At 55.0% G+C, this 19,658-nt stretch overlaps 1 protein-coding gene across 4 annotated transcripts in view; it reads right to left on the bottom strand.

Moving 5' to 3' along the window:
• Positions 1 to 19,658, bottom strand: part of DNMT3A (DNA methyltransferase 3 alpha) — an 88,394-nt gene that overhangs the window by 16,515 nt on the left and 52,221 nt on the right. For all 4 annotated transcript variants that reach the window (XM_081903850.1, XM_081903851.1, XM_081903849.1 and 1 more), the window contains 4 exons: positions 4,642 to 4,854; positions 3,007 to 3,165; positions 1,784 to 1,891; positions 134 to 290 (listed from right to left, as the gene is read on the bottom strand). In XM_081903850.1, the coding sequence (XP_081759976.1) occupies positions 134 to 290; positions 1,784 to 1,891; positions 3,007 to 3,165; positions 4,642 to 4,854 (637 nt within the window). The remainder of the gene's footprint in view (positions 1 to 133; positions 291 to 1,783; positions 1,892 to 3,006; positions 3,166 to 4,641; positions 4,855 to 19,658) is intronic.

Consider the following 19,658-nt stretch of genomic DNA (forward strand, 5'->3'; position numbering starts at 1 on the left):
TCTAGCTCCAAGGTCCCTTGGGTGAGGACGCTCCTCTCCTCGCTCTCACCGGGCTTCGGGGTCAGGAACCCCCAGGGTCTGCCCGCCCGCCTGCCCTAGAGCCCCCCCCCCAGCCCCTGCCCCACTTCCTTACCTTCTGGGGGCTCCAGGCCCTTGGGGCCAGAGGGCTGAAAGCCCCCCACCGCCCACTCAATCATCTGCTTGTTCTGGATCTCCACCACTTTGGATGTGTCGGTTTCGTCGTTCTCGGGGCAGGAGGGGAAGATCTTGCCTGACCGGCTGCTGGCCACCTATGGGGGCAGAAGGGACAGCTTGCTCAGTGGGTAGAGCACCTGCGTGCACGCAGAAGGGCCCCCAATGCAATCCCCGACGGCAGCATCTCCCTGCCTGAAATCCTGGAGAGCGGTTGTTGCCAGTCAGAGCAAACACTACCTCAGTGGGCTCAGCGGTCAGCGCAGGCTGCTCCCTAGGCTCCTAGGGCCGCTGCTTCACGGTGGGGGTCTGGCTGGCAAAGATACCCCCGCTGCACCCTCTGTTGCGTCCCCCAAACTCTGCAGGGGCGCCGGGGCTTCTTCCCACCTACTTGTAGGTGCATGTGAATCTGTCCCTTTTCTTCCTCTGTGCTTCTGGCACAGATGGATCTGGGGCAGCCGAGGAAGGCTGTGGAGCAGGTGGGCAGGTCCCTTCCCAGCCCCTGAGCTGGTCTGTGGGGCAGCGTGAAGGGGGGGGGGAACTTGTCCTTTTAAAGGCTTCCTCAAAGGTAAAGGACCCTCAACAGTTAAGTCCAGTCGCAGACGACTCTTGGGTTGCGGTGCCCATCTCGCTTTACAGGCCGAGGGAGCCGGCGTTTGTCCGCAGACAGTTTTTCTGGGTCATGGGGCCAGTAGGACTAAGCCGCTTCTGGCAAAACCAGAGCAGAGCACGGAAACTTAGGGCCCTCGTACTTAAGGGACCGCCTCTCCTGGTCTGCCCTGCAGAGGACCTTAAGGTCCATGAATAAGCATAGTTTAGAGGTCCCAGGCCCGAAGGAAGTCAGACTATCCTCCACCAGGGCCAGGGCCTTCTCAGTGATGGCTCCGACCTGGTGGTCTCATGCTCTGTCCCAGGAGACCAGGGCCCTGCAGGATTTAACCCCTCTTCCGCTGGGCTTTCAATTTGAACTTAGCCTGATCTTTTATTCCCCTTCCTTCCTTCCTTCCCTCCCCCTTCCCTTTTTATGAAGATTACCCGCTCTGGGATCCCACAACTGGTTCTCCCCTGGTCTCCTCACTGGCCCAAGTAGGACCAATTTAGCCAGCTAGCCCTGGTGATCATCCAATGTTTACTGGATGGATTTCCCCCTAAATTGATTTTTGAATTCTGAATTTATTGTTATTTATGTTTTATACTGTATTTTATGCTGTTTTTTGTTGCATCAGTTAAGTGTTTTAAATTTGTTGTTAGCTGCCCTGAGCCCGGTTTTGTGAACCGGGAAGGGTGGGGTATAAATAAAAATTTATTATTATTTCCTTCCCGCCAGAGCGGTACCTATTTATCTACTTGCACTTTGACGTGCTTTCGAACTGCTAGGTTGGCAGGAGCAGGGACTGAGCAACGGGAGCTCACCCCGTCGCGGGGATTCGAACTGCCGACCTTCTGATTGGCAAGTCCTAGGCTCTGTGGTTTAACCCACAGCGCCACCTGCGTCCCTTAGAGGCTTCCTACTTGCCTGCAAACAGGAACCAGGAGCGCTGGCCAGGTGGGAGACGCGAATAGGGGTGGGGGGGCCAAAGTCAGGCCTTACCTGCAGCACCTCGTAGATGGCTTTGCGGTACATGGGCTGCTTGCTGTACGTGGCCTGGTGGAAGGCATTGGAGAAGGAGCTGAGCGGGAGCAGCTTCTCCACGCAGACCTGCCGGAAAGAGAGGAAAATAAATGTCAGAATGAGGGCGGGGTGGAGTTTCTTAGGGTTAGAAAGCAAAGTGGAACTGCGGAACTCCCTGCCACAGGAGTGTTGCAGGAATTTATGTATAGGATTGGGGGGGGTTGCCCCTCCAGCAGATATCCTGCACATGCAGCCCACTACCAAAATCAGCACAATCACTTTTGTGACTTCTGTGATTTATCCCCACAAAACACTTCATCACAGTTTCTTCCTATCTGTTCAAAGGGCCTTTGCTGCACAATACCAAATGTAAGAATTCACTGATCAATGCATCTCTGTACTGGCTCACTGGGGAAACTTCAGAAATTCCTATAGACCTGTGAGCCCCTCTGCCTGAGGGATAATCCCTGGCCTCCTGATACCTGAGTGCCAGACAGGTAGCCATTCCAGAAATAAACCCAGATGAAGACAAAAGGGTGGGATGAACTTGGCTGGGAAACAGGGAAATGTAAATATCTCTTTTGTTCCACTTGATGGGTGTTTGGTGGAGGGCAAGGGGAACCATGGGGCAGGGTCCAGGATGCTCAGATTCCTGCCACCAGACCTCCCCTTTCATGATGTAACTATGATGTAGTTGGGATGTAACATGGGGATTAGCGGCTAATAAAAGTTTGGGTTCTCTTTTGTTCGGGGCTTCCACCTTGTGGCAGGTGGGAGTCCTGTCCTGACAGTCTTCAATAAAGACTAAGCCTACTGGCTCCTGTTTTGCCCTGGTATTCCTGGCTGGGGTCCTTGCTTTTTGTCCAAGGGAGCCCTCAGATTTCTCCGTTAACAGGAGGCAGAGATGGCCCCCAACTCAGATGGCTTCCAAAGAGGACTGGACCAGTTCATGGAGGAGAGGACTCTCGATGGCCGTTAGGTTGCATGGAGGCAGCCATGCTCCTGAATTCTAGGCACTGGAAACTGCAGGAGGGGAGACTGGGGCTCTTGGGTTTGGGCCCCTGGCCTGATCCTGCAGCCTCTTCTTTCATGCAGGGCACCCTGCCAGCCTCCCAGGGCCCAGGCCACAGCAAGCAGCCGCTTCCTGGCCCCTTCGGGTGCCCGCCTGGCTCCCCCCCCCAGCACCCCCCTGGGCCACTCACCACAGAGAACTTCCCGTCGCCAAACCACATCACCCAGCGCGTTCCCTCGGCGGCTCGGCTCCTGCCCGTCATCCACCAGGAGACAATGCGTCCCGGCCACCAGGAGAAGCCCCGCAGCTTCCCCCAGACCAGCTCCCCGATCCCAAAGCCCCGGCCGTCCTGCCGTGGGGAGGAAAAAGAAGAGAGCAAGGGGCCATCAGGCTGAGGACGTCCAGGTCTCTTGCAGAGGTGTGTGTTTTAATGGACGGAAGAAAGCAAAGATTGACAGCTGCTTGCCCAGAGTTCGGGAGACGAGAGTCCCCGTCCCCCCCCCCCCGACCAGAGGAGAATGGCAGACCAAGTTGCTGGGCTATGCAGAGATGGCAAAAATGACCGCGGAAATCAGAAACCAGGAAGATCAAAACTTCAGCAAAGAATGGGAGGAATTTATACTATACTTGAAAGACCACTGTAAACACCTGGACTCTCTAGCAGGTCTTAAATAACTCTTGTAACATTACACAGGCTTTGGATACAATGGAGAACTGGAAAATTAAGAGTGACTTATAATATGCAGCTGAAGAATTTTGTGCAATTTTTACTATTTGTGATTTTGAGGGTAAACAAATCTGTACAATCAAACAAAAACTTTTTTTAAAAAAGCAAAGATTGTGAGTCATTAGGTGGGGAGGAGGAGTGTGTGTGTGGACTTGTTATATTATTTTATAGGTTCTAAATGCCTCGTTGGTGATTTGTTCATCACCTAACGTGACTCATGCTGAACTTGCCACGTTTAGCTTATTTTTCAGTGTCTGGCTTGCAAATAGTGCTGTATGGATGTTGTCTTGATGGCTTGCAAATCCTTTTCTAGGACTTTTTCTGTACTTGTTCTGCTTTTGTCGTTTATCGTCCACAAGCCGCTCTGGGATTTGTTGGAAGGGAAAGTGGGGCAGAAATTCGGTCTATCCCTCAACCCCCCATCAGAGGCTGCCTGGGGGTCTCCGAGTGGGGCTGCCTGTGACACGGGGGAACTCAGGCAACGAGAGGTGGGCCTGGATGTGCTGCAGAGAGAGGACCCCCCCCATGCCAGAAGGCCTTCTCAAGCTTCTAGACCTCACTTCCACCCTCTCCAGTCTCCCTCCAACCGGCCCCTTGCCATCTCCCACCAGCCGGCATGCGTTCTTCCCCAACTCCGTGCCTCCCGTCTTGCATTGCCGGGGCTGGACTAGATGTCCCCATGGGGTCCCCCCGACTCCACAATTCCGATCCTACGCTGCTCCCAGGATCTTGGCCTCACCTTCCCTAGGGATTTGAGCCTCCTTCCCCTCTGGCTAAGAGCAAAGCCTCTCCTGGGCGCTCCCTCTCTCTCAGCCCCATTGTTCCTCCCTGCCAACTCATCCACCCAATGCAAGGTGGGGGGGCACCCCATAGGCACAGTCTTCAGCGCACGGCTGCATGGGGGGCAGTAGTGGCGGGCGGCCACACCAGCTTCTCCCCTTGCAGAGGTGCCCTTGCCCACAGCCTCTGCCCTGCGTGGCTCAGGCCAGCCCCGTCTGGGGGTCAATGTTCAGTGTGGGGAGAGACCCCCCAGGGATGCAGTAGATTGCTAGGGGGCCGGGAGCTGGGGGGTGGGACTCACAGAAGGGCACTGCTCACCTCGTATTCCGGCTCATCGTCGGCCGACTTGGACATGCCTTTGTCCACAGCCTCAGGCCCCACGGGCTCCGGGGTGGTGGCCACGGTGGGCGAGGCGGGGTCCGTGGGCTGCTGCGAGGCCGGGGGGCTGGCCTCCTCCTCCTTCTGGGGCTCGCTGGGGGGCATCTCCTCCACCGCATTCATCCCGGCAATGACCTTGGCCTTCTTCTCAGCCTGCGGGAGACGGCAGACAAGGTTGGGGCGGCAGTCGAGGGAAGGGGCATCTTCCCCCCCCTTCCGTGGTGCCCACCCTGGCGCACTCACTGCTGGGCAAAGCCCAGCCAGCTCAGAGGGCGCTCCTTCCGAGGACAGAGAGACATTTCGCCAGGAAGGAAGTTCCGTCGGAAAAAACTGGCAGGCAGGGCATGCCATGTCAGGGGGCAAAACTTAGTTTTTGCACATTGCTACAGTGAGAAAAATATGTTTACGGGTGCAATTATTTTTGCAACTGGAATGCATTTAGCTTGGTAACTCTACGTTTGATGAAGAAGCACATGAACTGCTTTTGGAAAACCAAATCATTTAACTGCAAGCCCTTGGCAAGAATTTATAACGATTTCTAAGCAACTTTATACATATTTTACTTACCAAGCAATACTAAATTATATTAATTGGACCCAAATATTTTTTGAATTCCCACGCTTCAACTTTTTAGCACTCCTCATTTTGAGAATTTGAGAGTTTCAAAATTCAGCATGACCTTGTGGGGTGGGGAGGGGTCTTTCATCTGGGGGGCCTTGCTCCGTAAATGTGGGGCCTGGTTGAGACCACCAGAAGCAGCCCCACCCCACGGGCAAGGGGGTCTCCTCCTTCCCCACAGGCTCTGCCAGCCACGCTGAGCTCACCAACTCCAGTCCGCGGGCGGCCAGAGAGCTCAGTGCCAAACAGTCTCAGCGTAACGGAAACTGCCAAAAGGTTTTGGATAGGGGAGGATGGAAATCCGCCCTGGAGGTTTCTGACCTGGGCAGCATTTCTAACCCGCAAAGTCGTTTCTCATCTCTCTCTCTGTTTCCCATCACAACCACCCTGCGGGGCGGGTTACTCAGGAATCCACTGGACAGGTAAGGCGAAACAGAGAGCTGACTTGCCCAAGATCCCGCTGGGAATCCACCATGCAGGAGGCAGGATCCAAACCACTGACTCCCAGGCAGGCGCAAGTATATCCCCACATTCTGGCCTCAAACCACAACTGGGGAAGACCAGTTTTTAAGAGCGAAACGGAGCGTTTGAGTATTTCTGACAAAATATTTTTAGCAAGTGTCCCCCACATTCAAGGCCTCAAGCAACGGCTCTCTCCAACTACGAAGCAACAGACCGATGGGGGTAAAGGAAGTGGGGGGGGATCTCTCTTTGCAGCCCCCAGAAGGAAGCAGGACCTACCACTGCCTCTCTGGAAGGATCGGGGCTCTGGAGGAGCGAAGGGGAGGGCCCTGAGTTCGAGACACAGGCTGATGATGCGTGTCCAAGATTTGGGGGCTCAGATGGCGGCAACTGTGTGTTGGCAGCGGCTGCTAAGCACCTCAAGGAGAGCACAAAGCAAGCCCCCCCCAGGACGCCCCCACTGAAGGCAACAAGAACTGCTCACCCCAGTCCCACCAATCTGCTTCAGACTACAGAATTGAGATGGACGTAAGCACCTTTTCCCACAAGAGCCCAAAACACTCCAGGAAGGAGACAGAAGATGAAATCGCCAAGGGGGGGCGCGCGGGGGCTGCTTCTCACACCCTGAAGCTGACTAGCATCGCAGGCCGGCATCTCCACCAAGTCACCATGAGAGAGGGAAGACTGTCCCCAAGTTGGGACAGGTGAGTTGCCCACCTGATTCCACATTCTGCCTTCCTCCCCCCAAGCGCCTGCCCTGCCTCTCCCTGGGAAGACTGAAGATGAGAGAGTCTCGGGGGGGGGGGGGACCTCCGCTGGCCCCAAGGAGCTGGCGCAGGACAACCTGTTTAGGCAGCCCTCTTTAGGGAAGCTTTTAATGTTTAACAGACCACTGTATTTTAATACTTTGTTGGAAGCCACCCAGAGTGGCTGGGGAAACTCAGCCAGGTGGGCGGGGTATAAATAATAAATTATTGTTATTGTTATTATTATTTATTAACCTGCAGGCGGATCATGGCCCCAGGCAACACGGGCTGATGGGAGCTGTGCTGCTAAACATCTGCAGGGAAGCAAGTTCGCCAAGGCTGGCCTGGATCGGAGCCCTGGCCCCCCAGCACAGGGACTCAGCACCACTGGCATGGCCCCGACTCCCACCTAAGTCTGGATCAAGGTGTCCTGAAGTGGAACCACAGCCCCCCCCCCGGTCCTCCCATCGCTTACTTCTTTCTGTAACTTTATTGCTTGGTGTTATACTGGGATATGTTTTTGTGATGCTGTGGTATTTATACGTAAGTTATAAATAAACATCTCCCCCCCCCCACGAGGTCCTTGCCGCCGCCCCCCCCCCCCCATGTGGGATCTTTCCCCGACCTCCTTGTCTGGATCTCGCTTTGCACAAATCCACCTGGAAACTAAAGGGACTTTTGGGATGGGGGGGAGCACTCAGGCTCACCCCCCCCTTGCCCACCCCAGACAACTGGCCAACACCCAAGACTCTTCCTCTCTTGAAGAACAACAGGTGGACGGAAACCTCTCCACCCCTTTCCAACGGCTTGGGGCATTTTTGACACAGTTCCGTTTCTGCACATGCTAAAAGCAACCAGCCCACCCCAAATCTGTAGCCCCCGGAGGAAGGATCTGGCCCAAGAGCCACGCCAAGAAAAGGGCAGTGAGGAAGGTGCAGAAATATGGAGAGCAGCATCCAAGTGAGATCTGGCCGGGTTCTGGCAGAGATGCAAGCGCCAACCAGGCCCAGGGCTTGGGTGAGAGTCTGCGTCCAGTCGCCAACACAGCCCCTGGGACAAGGAGGGGGCTCTCTCTCTCTCTGGGGCTGCCCCAGATTCCTCAGGCCCCCACCTCCTGGAAACGATCCCCAGGAAGGACTGTGGCAGCCCCCCAAGGAGGCTCCAGAACAGACCCTGGCAGCCTCTTCTGCTGCCCCACCATGCCTCCTGCTGCTGCCCAGAGGGCGGCCAGATCCGCTCACTTGCGCCAGCAGAAGGAAGCCTCACAAGGAGGACCGAGGGCAGAGGAGCGCCTGCAGTTGAAGGATGGAAGTCAGGAGAGGGAAAAGGAATAATAATAATAATAATAATAATAATAATAATAATAATAATAATAAATTTATTTATAATAATAATAATTTATTATTTATACCCCGCCCATCTGGCTGGGTCTCCCCAGCCACTCTGGGTGGCTTCCATAGAAACCAAAAATGCAGTAAAATATCACACGTTAAAAACTTCCCTGAACAGGGCTGCCTTAAGATGTCTTCTGAATGTCAGGTAGTTGTTTATCGCTTTGACATCTGCTGGAAGGGCGTTTCACAGGGCGGGCGCCACTACCGAGAAGGCCCACTGCCTGGTTCCCTGTAGCTTTGCTCCTCGCAATGAGGGAACCGCCAGAAGGCCCTCGGAGCTGGACCTCCATGTCCGGGCAGAACAATGGAGGTGGAGACGCTCCTTCAGGTCTACTGGGCCTTTGAGGCCGTTTAGGGCTTTCAAGGTCAGCACCAACGCTTTGAATTTTGCTCGGAAACGTACTGGGAGCCAATGCAGATCTCTCAGGACCGGTGTTATGTGGTCTCGGCGGCCGCTCCCAGTCACCAGTCTAGCTGCCACATTCTGAATTAATTGCAGTTTCCAGGTCACTTTCAAAGGTAGCCCCACGTAGAGTGCATTGCAGTAGTCCAAGCGGGAGATAACTAGAGCATGCATCACTCTGGCAAGACAGTCCGCGGGCAGGTAGGGTCTCAGCCTGTGTTCCAGATGGAGCTGATAAACGGCTGCCCTGGACAGAGAATGGACCTGCGCCTCCATGGACAGCTGTGAGTCCAGAATGACTCCCAGGCTGCGCACCTGGCCCTTCAGGGGCACAGTTACCCCATTCAGGACCAGGGAATCCTCCACACCTGCCCGCCTCCTGTCCCCCCAAAACAGTACTTCTGTCTTGTCAGGATTCAACCTCAATCTGTTAGCCGCCATCCATCCTCCAACCGCCTCCAGACACTCACACAGGACCTTCACCGCCTTCACTGGTTCTGATTTGAAAGAGAGGTAGAGCTGGGTATCATCTGCATATTGATGGACACCCAGCCCAAACCTCCTGATGATCTCTCCCAGCGGCTGCATGTAAATGTTGAAAAGCATGGGGGAGAGGACAGAACCCTGAGGCACCCCACAAGTGAGAGCCCAGGGGTCTGAACACTCATCCCCCACCACCACTTTCTGAACACGGCCCAGGAGGAAGGAGCGGAACCACTGTAGGACAGTGCCCCCAGCTCCCAGCCCCTTCAGACCGTCCAGAAGGATGTTATGGTCGATGGTATCAAACGCCGCTGAGAGATCCAGCAGAACTAGGAAACAGCTCTCACCTTTGTCCCTAGCCCGCCGGAGATCATCAACCAGTGCGACCAAGGCAGTTTCAGTCCCATGATGAGGCCTGAATCCCGACTGGAAGGGATCCAAATGGTCCGCATCCTCCAGGCGGTGCAGAGTTCAAGCTGCAGAACCAGCCAACCTGGATGGCTTTAGAAAAGGCCAGATTCATGGAAGAGGCCCCCCCAGTGTGTGGGATGTAACGTAAGCAGTCAAAAACAACATTTCCTGTTTGCCTAGAGTGGACACAGACAGGGGTTGTTGGTCCAGCCAGTCGAACTTCCTGTTACAGGTGACCAGGTAGGTGACCAGGTAGGTGGCGTGACCCTTCCAGACCCCACAAAAGGTCCAGTCACACAGCCACCTTCCTCTCTTTTGACCTTGAAAGCCCTAAACGGCCTCGGTCCAGTATATCTGAAGGAGCGTCTCCACCCCCATCGTTCTGCCTGGACATTGAGGTCCAGCGCTGAGGACCTTCTGACAGCTCCCTCCCTGCAAGAAGCCAAGTTACAGGGAACGAGACAAAGGGCCTTCTCGGTGGTGGCGCCCGCCCTGTGGAACGCCCTCCCATCAGATGTCAAGGAAAGAAGCAACTACCTGACTTTTAGAAGACATCTGAAGGCAGCCCTGTTCAGGGAAGTTTTTAATGTGTGACATTTTAATGTATTTCTAATCTTTGTTGGAAGCCGCCCAGAGTGGCTGGGGAAACCCAGCCAGATGGGTGGGGTACAAATTTATTATTATTATTATTATTATTATTATTATTATTATTATTATTATTATTATTTTGATGCCTTTTCTTCTCTCAGCCAGCAGCATGTGGGATGAGTTCCCATCTGGGATGAACTCAAACCCTCTTCTGAAACTCTAAGTTAAAGCCTCTTTGCCTTCAGGGATCCAGCTGTGAACTGAATGTGAGTAAACTTCTTACTACTTTTAAAAGAAGCTTCTTGTGTCTTTATTCTTTTAGGAGGGAATCAAAAGGGTCTTACCAGGAATAACAGAACTTAAGTGATTCTAACGAATCTGCAACTAGCTTTCGGCTGTGTAAAGAGGGGAATATACTCTGCCAGGGGTAGGCAACCTAAGACCTGGGGGCCGAATCTGACTCAATCGCCTTCTAAATCCGGCCTGCGGACGGTCCGGGAATCAGCGTGTTTTTACATGAGTAGAATGTGTCCTTTTTTAAAAAAATGCATCTCTGGGTTATTTGTAGGGCATAGGAATCTGTTCATTCCCTCCCCCAATATAGTCTGGCCCCCCACAAGGTCTGAGGGACAGTGGACTGGCCCCCGTTGAAAAAGTTTGCTGACCCCTGTACTCTGCTGTATGAACAACCCCACTAGCGTGAGTTAGGAGGGACAATATTTAATCAATATATCCTCTCCTGCTGCCCACCACACTCCCCCATTCCCCCATTCCCCCAGGGAAGGAGAGAATAGGGGTGGGTGGGGAGAGGCATTGTTCCCAGGGAATTACGGAATGGTAGGGTTGGGGGGCACCCTGGGGTCATCCAGCCCAACCCCCTGCAATGCAGGAGAAGAGACCAGGGAGATCCGCCGGGTGCCCACTCGATCCCAGGCCCTTCCCTGGGCGTCTTTCCCCGGTGGCTCCACCCCCTGGTCTATGTTTTCAGACATTTTGGTGCCGCTCTGGGCATTGCAGCCGGTCTGACCCCCCTCCTCCTCCTGCCGCTGACGTTGCAGTTTTCTACTTGCATCGATTGATGGCTGACCTATTGCATTTTAATATGTTTCTCTTCACTCTGGGGGGCTCACAAAACTTAATAAAGCCTCGTAGAATTAATTGTCGTTGTTGCTGTCTGTCAAGCAGCCTTGAGAGCTATCGGCATAATGGAAGTGTGAATCCCTGTCAAGTTTGAGCCAAAGAGTGAGCCTTCTTCACCTGCTGGACCAGCTGTAAGGCCCAAGAGGCGCAGCAGGTCAGAGGGGGAAGACATTGAAGTGTCTTGGGTATTTTACTTGGGGGGGGGGCTGAATTATTGGGATGTTTTTGTTTTTATGTCTCTTGCAGTGGCGTAGCGTGGGTTATCAGCACCCGGGGCAAGGCAAGTAATTTGCACCCCCTAACCCATGGATTTGCGCCCCCTAACCCGTGGATTTCCCTAACCCCCAGATGTTGCGCCCGGTGCGGCCGGCTCCCCCTGCACCCCCCACGCTACGCCACTGGTCTCTTGCACTTTTATATTGTAAACCACCCTGAGACCTGTGGGTTTAGAGCACTATACAAACTATTATTATTATTATTATTATTATTATTATTATTACTACTACTACTACTGCTACTACTACTACTATTATTAGTTGCTGCTCCCACCCCAACCTTCCTCTCGCCCCTGCCTCCAAACTAAACAATGCCCCCCCAATGGCAGCCCACAAACCTCCCCCACTAAACTCTTTTTTTTAATACTATTTTTTTAATTAGATGTTCAGATTTTACAAATGCTTTTAAAATACAGCGAGAACCAATCTCTCCTGTCCTCAGACTTCCCACCCTTCTACTACGGTGCTTTTATTCCCTTATAAAGCTGCTACGTTGATTACATTTTATCTGTTAAACACACCAATTCTAAATGGCTAAACTACAAATTCTCCTCCGTTGCTCTATTACATCAAACCCGACAACCATTTTTGTATCACCGTGACATTTTTTTCAAATATTCCACAAAATTCCAAGAATTCCGCCCCCCCCCCACTTTGTTCTCTAATTTCTCAGAGTCTTGCACCCGCTGAACTCTCTTGACAGCGCAGGAGCGGCACCCTTAACAGCATGTGGCAACCTGGGGAGGGGGGCTTGGTCTGTGGCCCAAAAGCCTTCATTTCCTCTTCCTGTCCCCTTGCAGGTTGTGGGTTTTTGAGATGGCAAGTCTGCGGGAAGCGGCTGTCTTCATTTGACTGCCTGTCAGCCTCTCAGGGAGCCTTTGGGGCTGAAAATTGGGGCGGAAAGCCACCAACAAAATACCGTATTTTTTGCTCTGTAAGACTCACTTTTCCCCTCCTAAAAAGTAAGGGGAAATGTGTGTGCGTCTTATGGAGCGAATGCAGGCTGCGCAGCTATCCCAGAAACCAGAACAGCAAGAGGGATCCCTCTTGCTGTTCTGGCTTCTGGGATTCAGAATATTTTTTTCTTGTTTTCCTCCTCCAAAAACGAGGTGCGTCTTGTGGTCTGGTGCATCTTATAGAGCGAAAAATACGGTAAATAAATGGCCGGGGACGGGGAGGAGAGAGATGCTCAAGGGGAGAGCAGGCTTCTAGAAATGTTCCCATGAGAAACCAGGATCCCAAATCTATGGGGAAGGGATTCTTGACTGCCCCACATCTCCAGATCAAGATGGGGACACTCCGTGACCAAACGCAATTTGGGAAGGGTTACTGGGGGGGGCACTCACATATTTCCCCTCCTAGTCAAATGGGACATCCAAACCATTGCGGAATTCTGAAGTTCCTTTGCTGGCTTCCCTATCCAAGAATCAGAGAGCTGCAGTGTTGGACGGGACCCCCGGGGGGGGGTCATCTAATCTGGCCCCCTGCAGTGCCAGAATCCAAGCTAGAAAACTCGCCCCACACCTCCTTTCCGTGGATAGGCTCCTTAACATGTGCCGGCATCTGTGTGTCTCAGGGGTGCCTGTGGGCGTTGCAGCACCTGCAAAGCATCGTCACGGCAGATGATGGCCAGTCATGGTGGCCTGCTAGGCCTTGTGGCAGTGGCGAAAGCGGCGACCGCCTGCAAGGCCTTGTCATGGCGCTGGCAGCGGACTGAGGCCTCGCGGTGGCGCAGGAGACACTGGCAGAAGCAGATCTGGCCTGCAAAGACTCACCGAGGCCGGCTGCCACAGCTTCTGCCACCACGAGGCCTCAGAGGGCCACCACCACAACTGCTGCCACCTCCCATCACCACCACGAAGCCTTGCGGAGCGCTGCTACTGCCGCCACTGTCTGTCGCCGCCGTGAGGCCGCGTAAGTCGCCACTGCTGCCGCCACGTATCGCGGTCATGGCAAGCGGTTTCTGCCACTGCTGCTCCTGCAGCCTGGCAGTCCCGGTTTATTTGTACAGTGGATGCTCGGGTTGCGAACGTGATCCGTGCAGGATGCACATTTGCAACCCAAAGCGTTCGCAACCCACAGTGGCACGTCTGCACATGCGCAGGTTGCAATTTGGTGCTTCTGCGCATGCACGACCGCTGAAACCCAGAAGTAACCTGTTCCGGTACTTCTGGGTTTTGGTAGTCCGTAACCTGAAAAAATGCATCTGAAGCGTCTGTAACCCAAGGTATCACTGGATTCCCTACAACTCATTGCCGTACTTTGAGATTGTCCTGAATCCCACCACTGGGTAGCCAAGCCCCAAACCTAAAGTCCTGCTGGGATGAATTTTGGCTTGCCTGCTGGCGAAACAGACTGTGTGGCGATTGATAACATTGACATTTATCCGTTTTAGACCCTTAAGTAGAAGCAGTTGCCAGCACATTGTCCTGCCTGGTTCCTTATTTCAGACATTGTGGCAGATTGCAAGATTTAGCTGCTGAAAACATTGCAATGCTTAGCTGGTGATATATTGCAATATTGAAAAGCAGTTATTGCCCAGCCCTTACACACATTGTTATCAGCGATAGACTGCCAGCTTAAATATTACAAAACAATTATCACAATGTGAACTTCAAAGCAGTTTGGGACGATATATCCATGTATCGGCCAGCGCTGGTCTGCAGGGTAGTGCCAAAGCAAAAGATGCGCCTGAATCACCTCCAGACCCCCTGAATCGCCCGGCTGGGTGAATCAGGTATTTGGCAGGATAGAGTGCTGGCAAAGACCTGTCTCCCGCTGCCAGGCTACTCTGCAGACCCAACCCCCAATTACTGGGCAGCAATTTTTATTTTGCTGCCCGGTCCGCCTAGACATTTTGTTTTGGCACCCACAACCGAGGTCCCAGGAGCCACATGGCTCCTAGCATTCCTACCCCAGTTTCTAACACTGAGCAGACCCCCCCCCAAAAAAAGCAAGAGGAGTAGCTTCCAGTAGCACCCCATGAAACCAACCGTCCCCTGACTAAAGCGGAACACTTGGCGCACCTGGGTAGCCCATAAAGTGGGGCAGGAGCTGCATGCTCCCCGCCCCCGCAATTCTCTTATCTGCTGGCCATTTGCACAAGGGAAAGCACTTGCGGGGGGGGGGGAGCTCCTGTCCTCATCCCAGCAATGGTCTCTGCAAGAATACCCTTGGCCAAGAGGACTCAAGGGGGGGGGGGTTGATGCTCAGAGCACAGCCAATGGTCTTTCTGGGCGTCAGGAAGGAGCCCTGCCCCCCCCCCAGATGGGGCTTGGGGCCGTGGGGATTTGCCAGTGGGTGCCCCCCCCTTGTCAGTGGCCCCTCAGATGTTTTAAGCCAGCCCACCAACTCACAGAGTCTTCCTAGCTCTTGCTCACGAGCTCCCTCACCCACTCGCCCTGGCTAACCCACAGGAAGACGACATGGGCTCTGTGTGGCATGGGGGGGCGCACTCAGAATCTGGGGGGTGGGCTCTGAGTTCCAGGATTCGCCTTACCCTCTCCCCTGCAAGCAAACAGACTTGCAGGCTGAACTTACTGCTTCCTTCCAAAGGCTCCTAAAAGCACAGAGACCAAACTAAGAGCCAGAGTCCCAACTAGTGAGGGGTCTGGGATGGGGGGGGAAGGGGGACACACACAGCTCTGCTTTCCAGGGAAACTGCTCAGAGAGTGAAGCTCTCCTGAGAAGATCTCTGCAGGATCAGGCCAGCGGCCCATGCAATCAGCATCTTGCTCAAATACTACTGCTCAATAAGTGTTTAACGGTTGCTGTATTCGTTTAAAACCCAATAAAACTGGTTTCTTTTATAGGAAAGATATAAAATCCTGCAAATTTCCACCCATAGCCCTCCCCTCCTCCATGAATTTCTCCAGTCCTCTTTTGAAGTCCCCCAAGTTGGGGGTCCGCATTTCCCAGGAAGAAACAGAAGAGATGGTGAGCTCACTACGATCACAAGTTTTATTCATTGCAATGTGGAATTTATCCTGCATGTCTATCTTTATCTTGTCTGGATTTATTTACACGTTTAGCAACAAAATGTGCCGTTTAGCAAAGGTCCGTGTCTCTCTGCCGTCTGCTTTGGGCTCTGAGGAAAAGTGGCACTGGATAAACTAAACTTTCAAAAGTGTCCAGGAACCTCTGGGGGGCCGGAGTTGCAGCACAGATTGGTGGGCAAGGAAAGGGGGCTTCAGGGGGGAGAAGAGGAAGCCCCCCACCCGGAGAGACGGAGCAGGAAGAAGGCCGAGCCCTGATGTTTGGCAAACTCTTGGGAAGCAAAACCCAGCCGGGGGGAGGAACAAAATGGCTTTCTCAGTTGAACAGAATCGGAGTCTGAATCGGGAGGAGGAGGAGGAAAGGGCAACCTTGCTGGACAAATTCTTCCTGGAGCTTTAAAGGGACCGAATGGGGAAAGCCAGCTCTGGATTCGAATTCTGATCCAGACTTGGCCAAGTTCTGCTCACTTTTCTTTCCTGGGCACCAGCTGTGCAGAGTCCAGCTTCTGCCCCCCCCCAAAAAAGGGGCAGATCTCATGAGCCAGCTGCATGCTGCCCCCAGCCCCTTCTTTCTTTGGGGGGGCTGTTGAGAAAGGGGTGCTTTGTTCTCTCCCCCCTGCAATCTTCGAGGTCCTTTCAGGCCTATTCAACCCGACCGCCTGCGCCTTCCGCCTGCAGCCCCCCCCAGCTTCCTTCCTCTTCTACCCCCCCCAAAAAAACTTCTGCTTCGGGACAAACATCTCAGAGGCAGGAGGATGCTCAGAGGTTGCTTGCCTGGGAAACGGGGTGGGGGGGTCCACTTGCTCTCTCCTCCCCCCCCCGCAGGGACCAGGCCAGGCATGGGATTGGGGGGGGGGATGCACTATTTGGAAAAGTGCCGGGGCGGACAGGGGCAAAAGGGAGGGCTGACAGCTGCAGCCCCCCACCCTGAATGGGGGGCCCGAGGGAGCTTGGGGGGCAGCCCCCGCACGGCCCCCTCCCCAAAACTTCTACCGAGAGCACAGCAAACGGGAGGGGGCGAGAGATAATCCCCCCTCGCCCCCAAACAAGAGCAAAACTTTTCAGGCGGGAGCCTCCCCCCCCCAGCCCAGCTGTCCCGCCTCTGGCGAATTGGGGAGGGGGGGTCCACCTTTGCAAAACGGCAAGTTACTCTTCTCCCTTTCCCTTACTCTCCCCCCGCCCCGTCCCTTCTCTTTGCAAATCGATCCGGGGGGGGGGATGGCGCGCTCCCTCGCCGCCTTCTGCACGCACAGACCCCCCCGCACGGAGTGGAGGGGGAAGGAAAAAAACACACACCCCCGATCGCGCGCGTGCACTCCGTGCAAATTTGCTCGGGGGGGGGGATCTGGGGGTGCAAAGCGGCCGACCCCCCCCCCCCGCGGCCGCCCCGGCGCCCCTCCGTACCTGCCCGCATGTCCCGCCGCTGCAGCATCCGCGGAGCCGCCGAGGGGGCGGGGGCGGGAGGAGGGAGGGAGGGAGGAGGGAGGGGGAGGGCTTTGGGGGCGGGGAGGGGGCGCGGGGGGGGAGGGGGCCGCGCCGCCAATGTTCTTTGTCTGGGAAACTCCGGGACACGTGACGCGGGGCGCCGCTCCTGGTTGGCCGCGAGCGATGGAAACGGGGGGGGGGGGGAGAGAGAGAGAGAGAGAGAGAGAGAGAGAGAAAGGTGCGGGGGGGGGGGGCTTGTCGGGTTTGCAAGGCTGGTCTGGCGGGGGGGGGGGAACCTCTGCAATTGCACGACTGCAGAGAACAAATGGGGGGTCCCCAAAGTTGCAAAGAGACCTCCGAGGTTGTTGGGGGGTTTTTTGGCTGGGGGGGGGGAGAGGTCGAGCACCGCTTTCCCGCTTCCCGATCCGGATTCCGGCCCGGGCACGTTCACACGCCCCACTCCGGATCGCGCGGGGCTTCCTAATCTCTCGGGGGGGGGGGGTCGTCTGCTCCGACTGAAAATGCAACGAAGCGCCATCCCCCCCCCCCCGCCAAAGAAAAGCGCGCACGTACAGGAGCACCGCGGTGTCTCCAACGTCAGCCGGAGACTGGAGCCGCCCCCGAACCTATTGGCGCGCGGGGCGCAGGGGCAGCGATCCTGGCTCCTTGCGCGCCTCCAGAAGACAGGAAGGGGGCACGCAGCATTTGCGCGGGGTTTCAATGAGAAATAAATGGGGGTCACGAAACCCCGTCGGCGGCTTGCGCTTCTACGCTGCTTGGCCAAATCTGGATCCGACCCTCGCGGGGTCTTTGGGGAAACCACAAACCTTAACTTTCTTCCTCGGAAGCTGCCCTGGAACGCGCGTTGGGACAGACGCTCTCCAAGAGATGCCCCCCACCTAGCAAAGATGCCGCTCGGAACACGTGTCGGCTCGCGGGCAGGACCCCCAGCCCACCCCTGCCCTGCAAGCGAAGTCCGTGCCTGGGAGGGGCAGAATCGCAGTTTTCAGGGAGTGGCTCCGAGGGGGCCATTTGCCCGACCCAGAAGCAGAGGGGGGGGGGGGAAATCCCACGACTGGGAAGGATGCGCGGAGTCCCGAACCGACACGACGACGGAGCCACAACTCTGCAACCATCATTCACACGCACAGAGGCCTCTCTTCCCTCGCACTCAATGGCACTCGAAATCAGACCCGGTTGGTTTCACTGACCAAGTGCCCGGGGTTGGACTAGATGACCCTTGGAACCCCTGCCAAGCCTACCATTCTGCGATGGGGGGGGGGCAATCTCTCGGGATCAGGCCCATGGAATGGGAAGGCCCTGCCCGCTGGTGGCAGGCGGATCTGGCCCCCTAAAGCACTTTTCCTCCCTTGCAGCCTTCAAGCTCCCCATCCAAAAAAGTCAACATGCTGTTCTCTGGACCCCCGGACCCCCACCTGCGTGTATAGCCCCCCCTCCCGTCTGCACCCCCTCTGCAACAAAGGGGGAGTTCACAGAGCAGAATTTAAAAGAGGGCTCCCTCTCTTTTAACATAATTAATAGGTACATCTCCTGTTGCTGTATTTCAATTATTTTAAAGTGTCTCAAAAAACACTTAAGTGGCATACAGCCAAATATAGACTCTAATTATTATTATTATTATTATTATTAACAACAACAACATCATCATATCCAAAGGATGCAATCGAAAACAGAACATGCAGAACTGGCAGCTACAGGATACATTAATTAAAAAGAACCCAAGGTTAAAAGTGGGGGGCTATCTGCAAAACTGACAAACTGAATCCCACTCAGGAGACCCACCGGAATTCACTTTGCCCATTGACTTCAATGGGTCGGACGGAGCGGGACTCAGTCCAGGAGTATCAGGGAAAGGCGTAACGGGAGCGTCCCTATAACGCAGACCAGAGAGGTTTGCCCACCTGACCCTAAAATGCAACTGGCACACTCAGAGAACAACCCAAAACCATGCCAACAATAAGGAAAGTGAATCGGGACCAGTTTACAACCCCCCCCCCAACACAGGCACATTCTAGGCAAATCCAACAGATGCCACCCTGACCTTAGTCCAGGAACTGGGGACCAAGACATGGCTCCTGACCATCACCATATCTTAGCCTGAGATTCCCTTGGCAACTGAACCTGGTGCCCCCGCCAGATGTTTCGGACCACAACACAGCTGTGGTGTCTTAAGTTGTTGCAGAATCTGGAGGGCATCCGGTATGGGGAGGCGCTGCTGGATGGCAGGACCCCAAGAGGGAGACAGGGTTTGGCCACAGAAGTGACCCCACTGAAAGAGGGAGAGGGGTGTCCAGTGGCCAAGGCTGGCAAAAGGTCAAAAGGAGCAGGGAGGCAGCCTGGGGCCCCTTGGCCCCAGAGTCTGGAGGTCCCCCTGGCGGGCACATTCTGCACATTGATTCCCAGTGCAGCAGACTGGGAACATGAGAGGCGGCTGGATGAGGCCCAAAGGAGCCTGTCTGGTCCAGTGAACCCCAAATCCTCCTCCCCTCCTGCCGTTTCCAGGCCCTCAGGTGTCTGGCTGGGAACCCGAAGTCTGACGGGGTTGGACTGGAAGACCCTCCCCACTTCCAATTCCGTAGCCCCCTCCTGCAGGAATCTGTCCCCTTGCACCCAAGGCCAGCCCAGCCTTGGCCTCTGGAAAACCTCTGTTACCTGGTGGCTGCGCAGAGAGCCAGCTCCTGTCTGAAGGCGGCAAGTGGGGGCAAGCAAGAGGCAGCCCCAGAACCGCCCCCCCACCATGCGTCTCTGTCCCCAGGGTGCTCCCCCCCCCACAAAAACACCCCACAAAGGGAGTCTGCAAAGCGCTCTCTCGCTCTTTTTGCTTCTCCCTTCAGGGCAGATTCTGTTGCAGCTTGCCCACCTCATTCCATGGGGAGAGGGGGGGAGCCAAGAGGATCCCATTCCTGGGGGGCGGGGGGTGGTGGGAGCAGGGACAGGGCGCTGGGGAGGGGCTAGACACTTGCTTGGCATGCAGAACGACCCAGGTTCCTGTCCCC

The sequence above is a fragment of the Podarcis melisellensis genome, assembly GCF_964234715.1.
Source record: "Podarcis melisellensis genome assembly, chromosome: 3".
NCBI lineage: Eukaryota > Metazoa > Chordata > Lepidosauria > Squamata > Lacertidae > Podarcis > Podarcis melisellensis.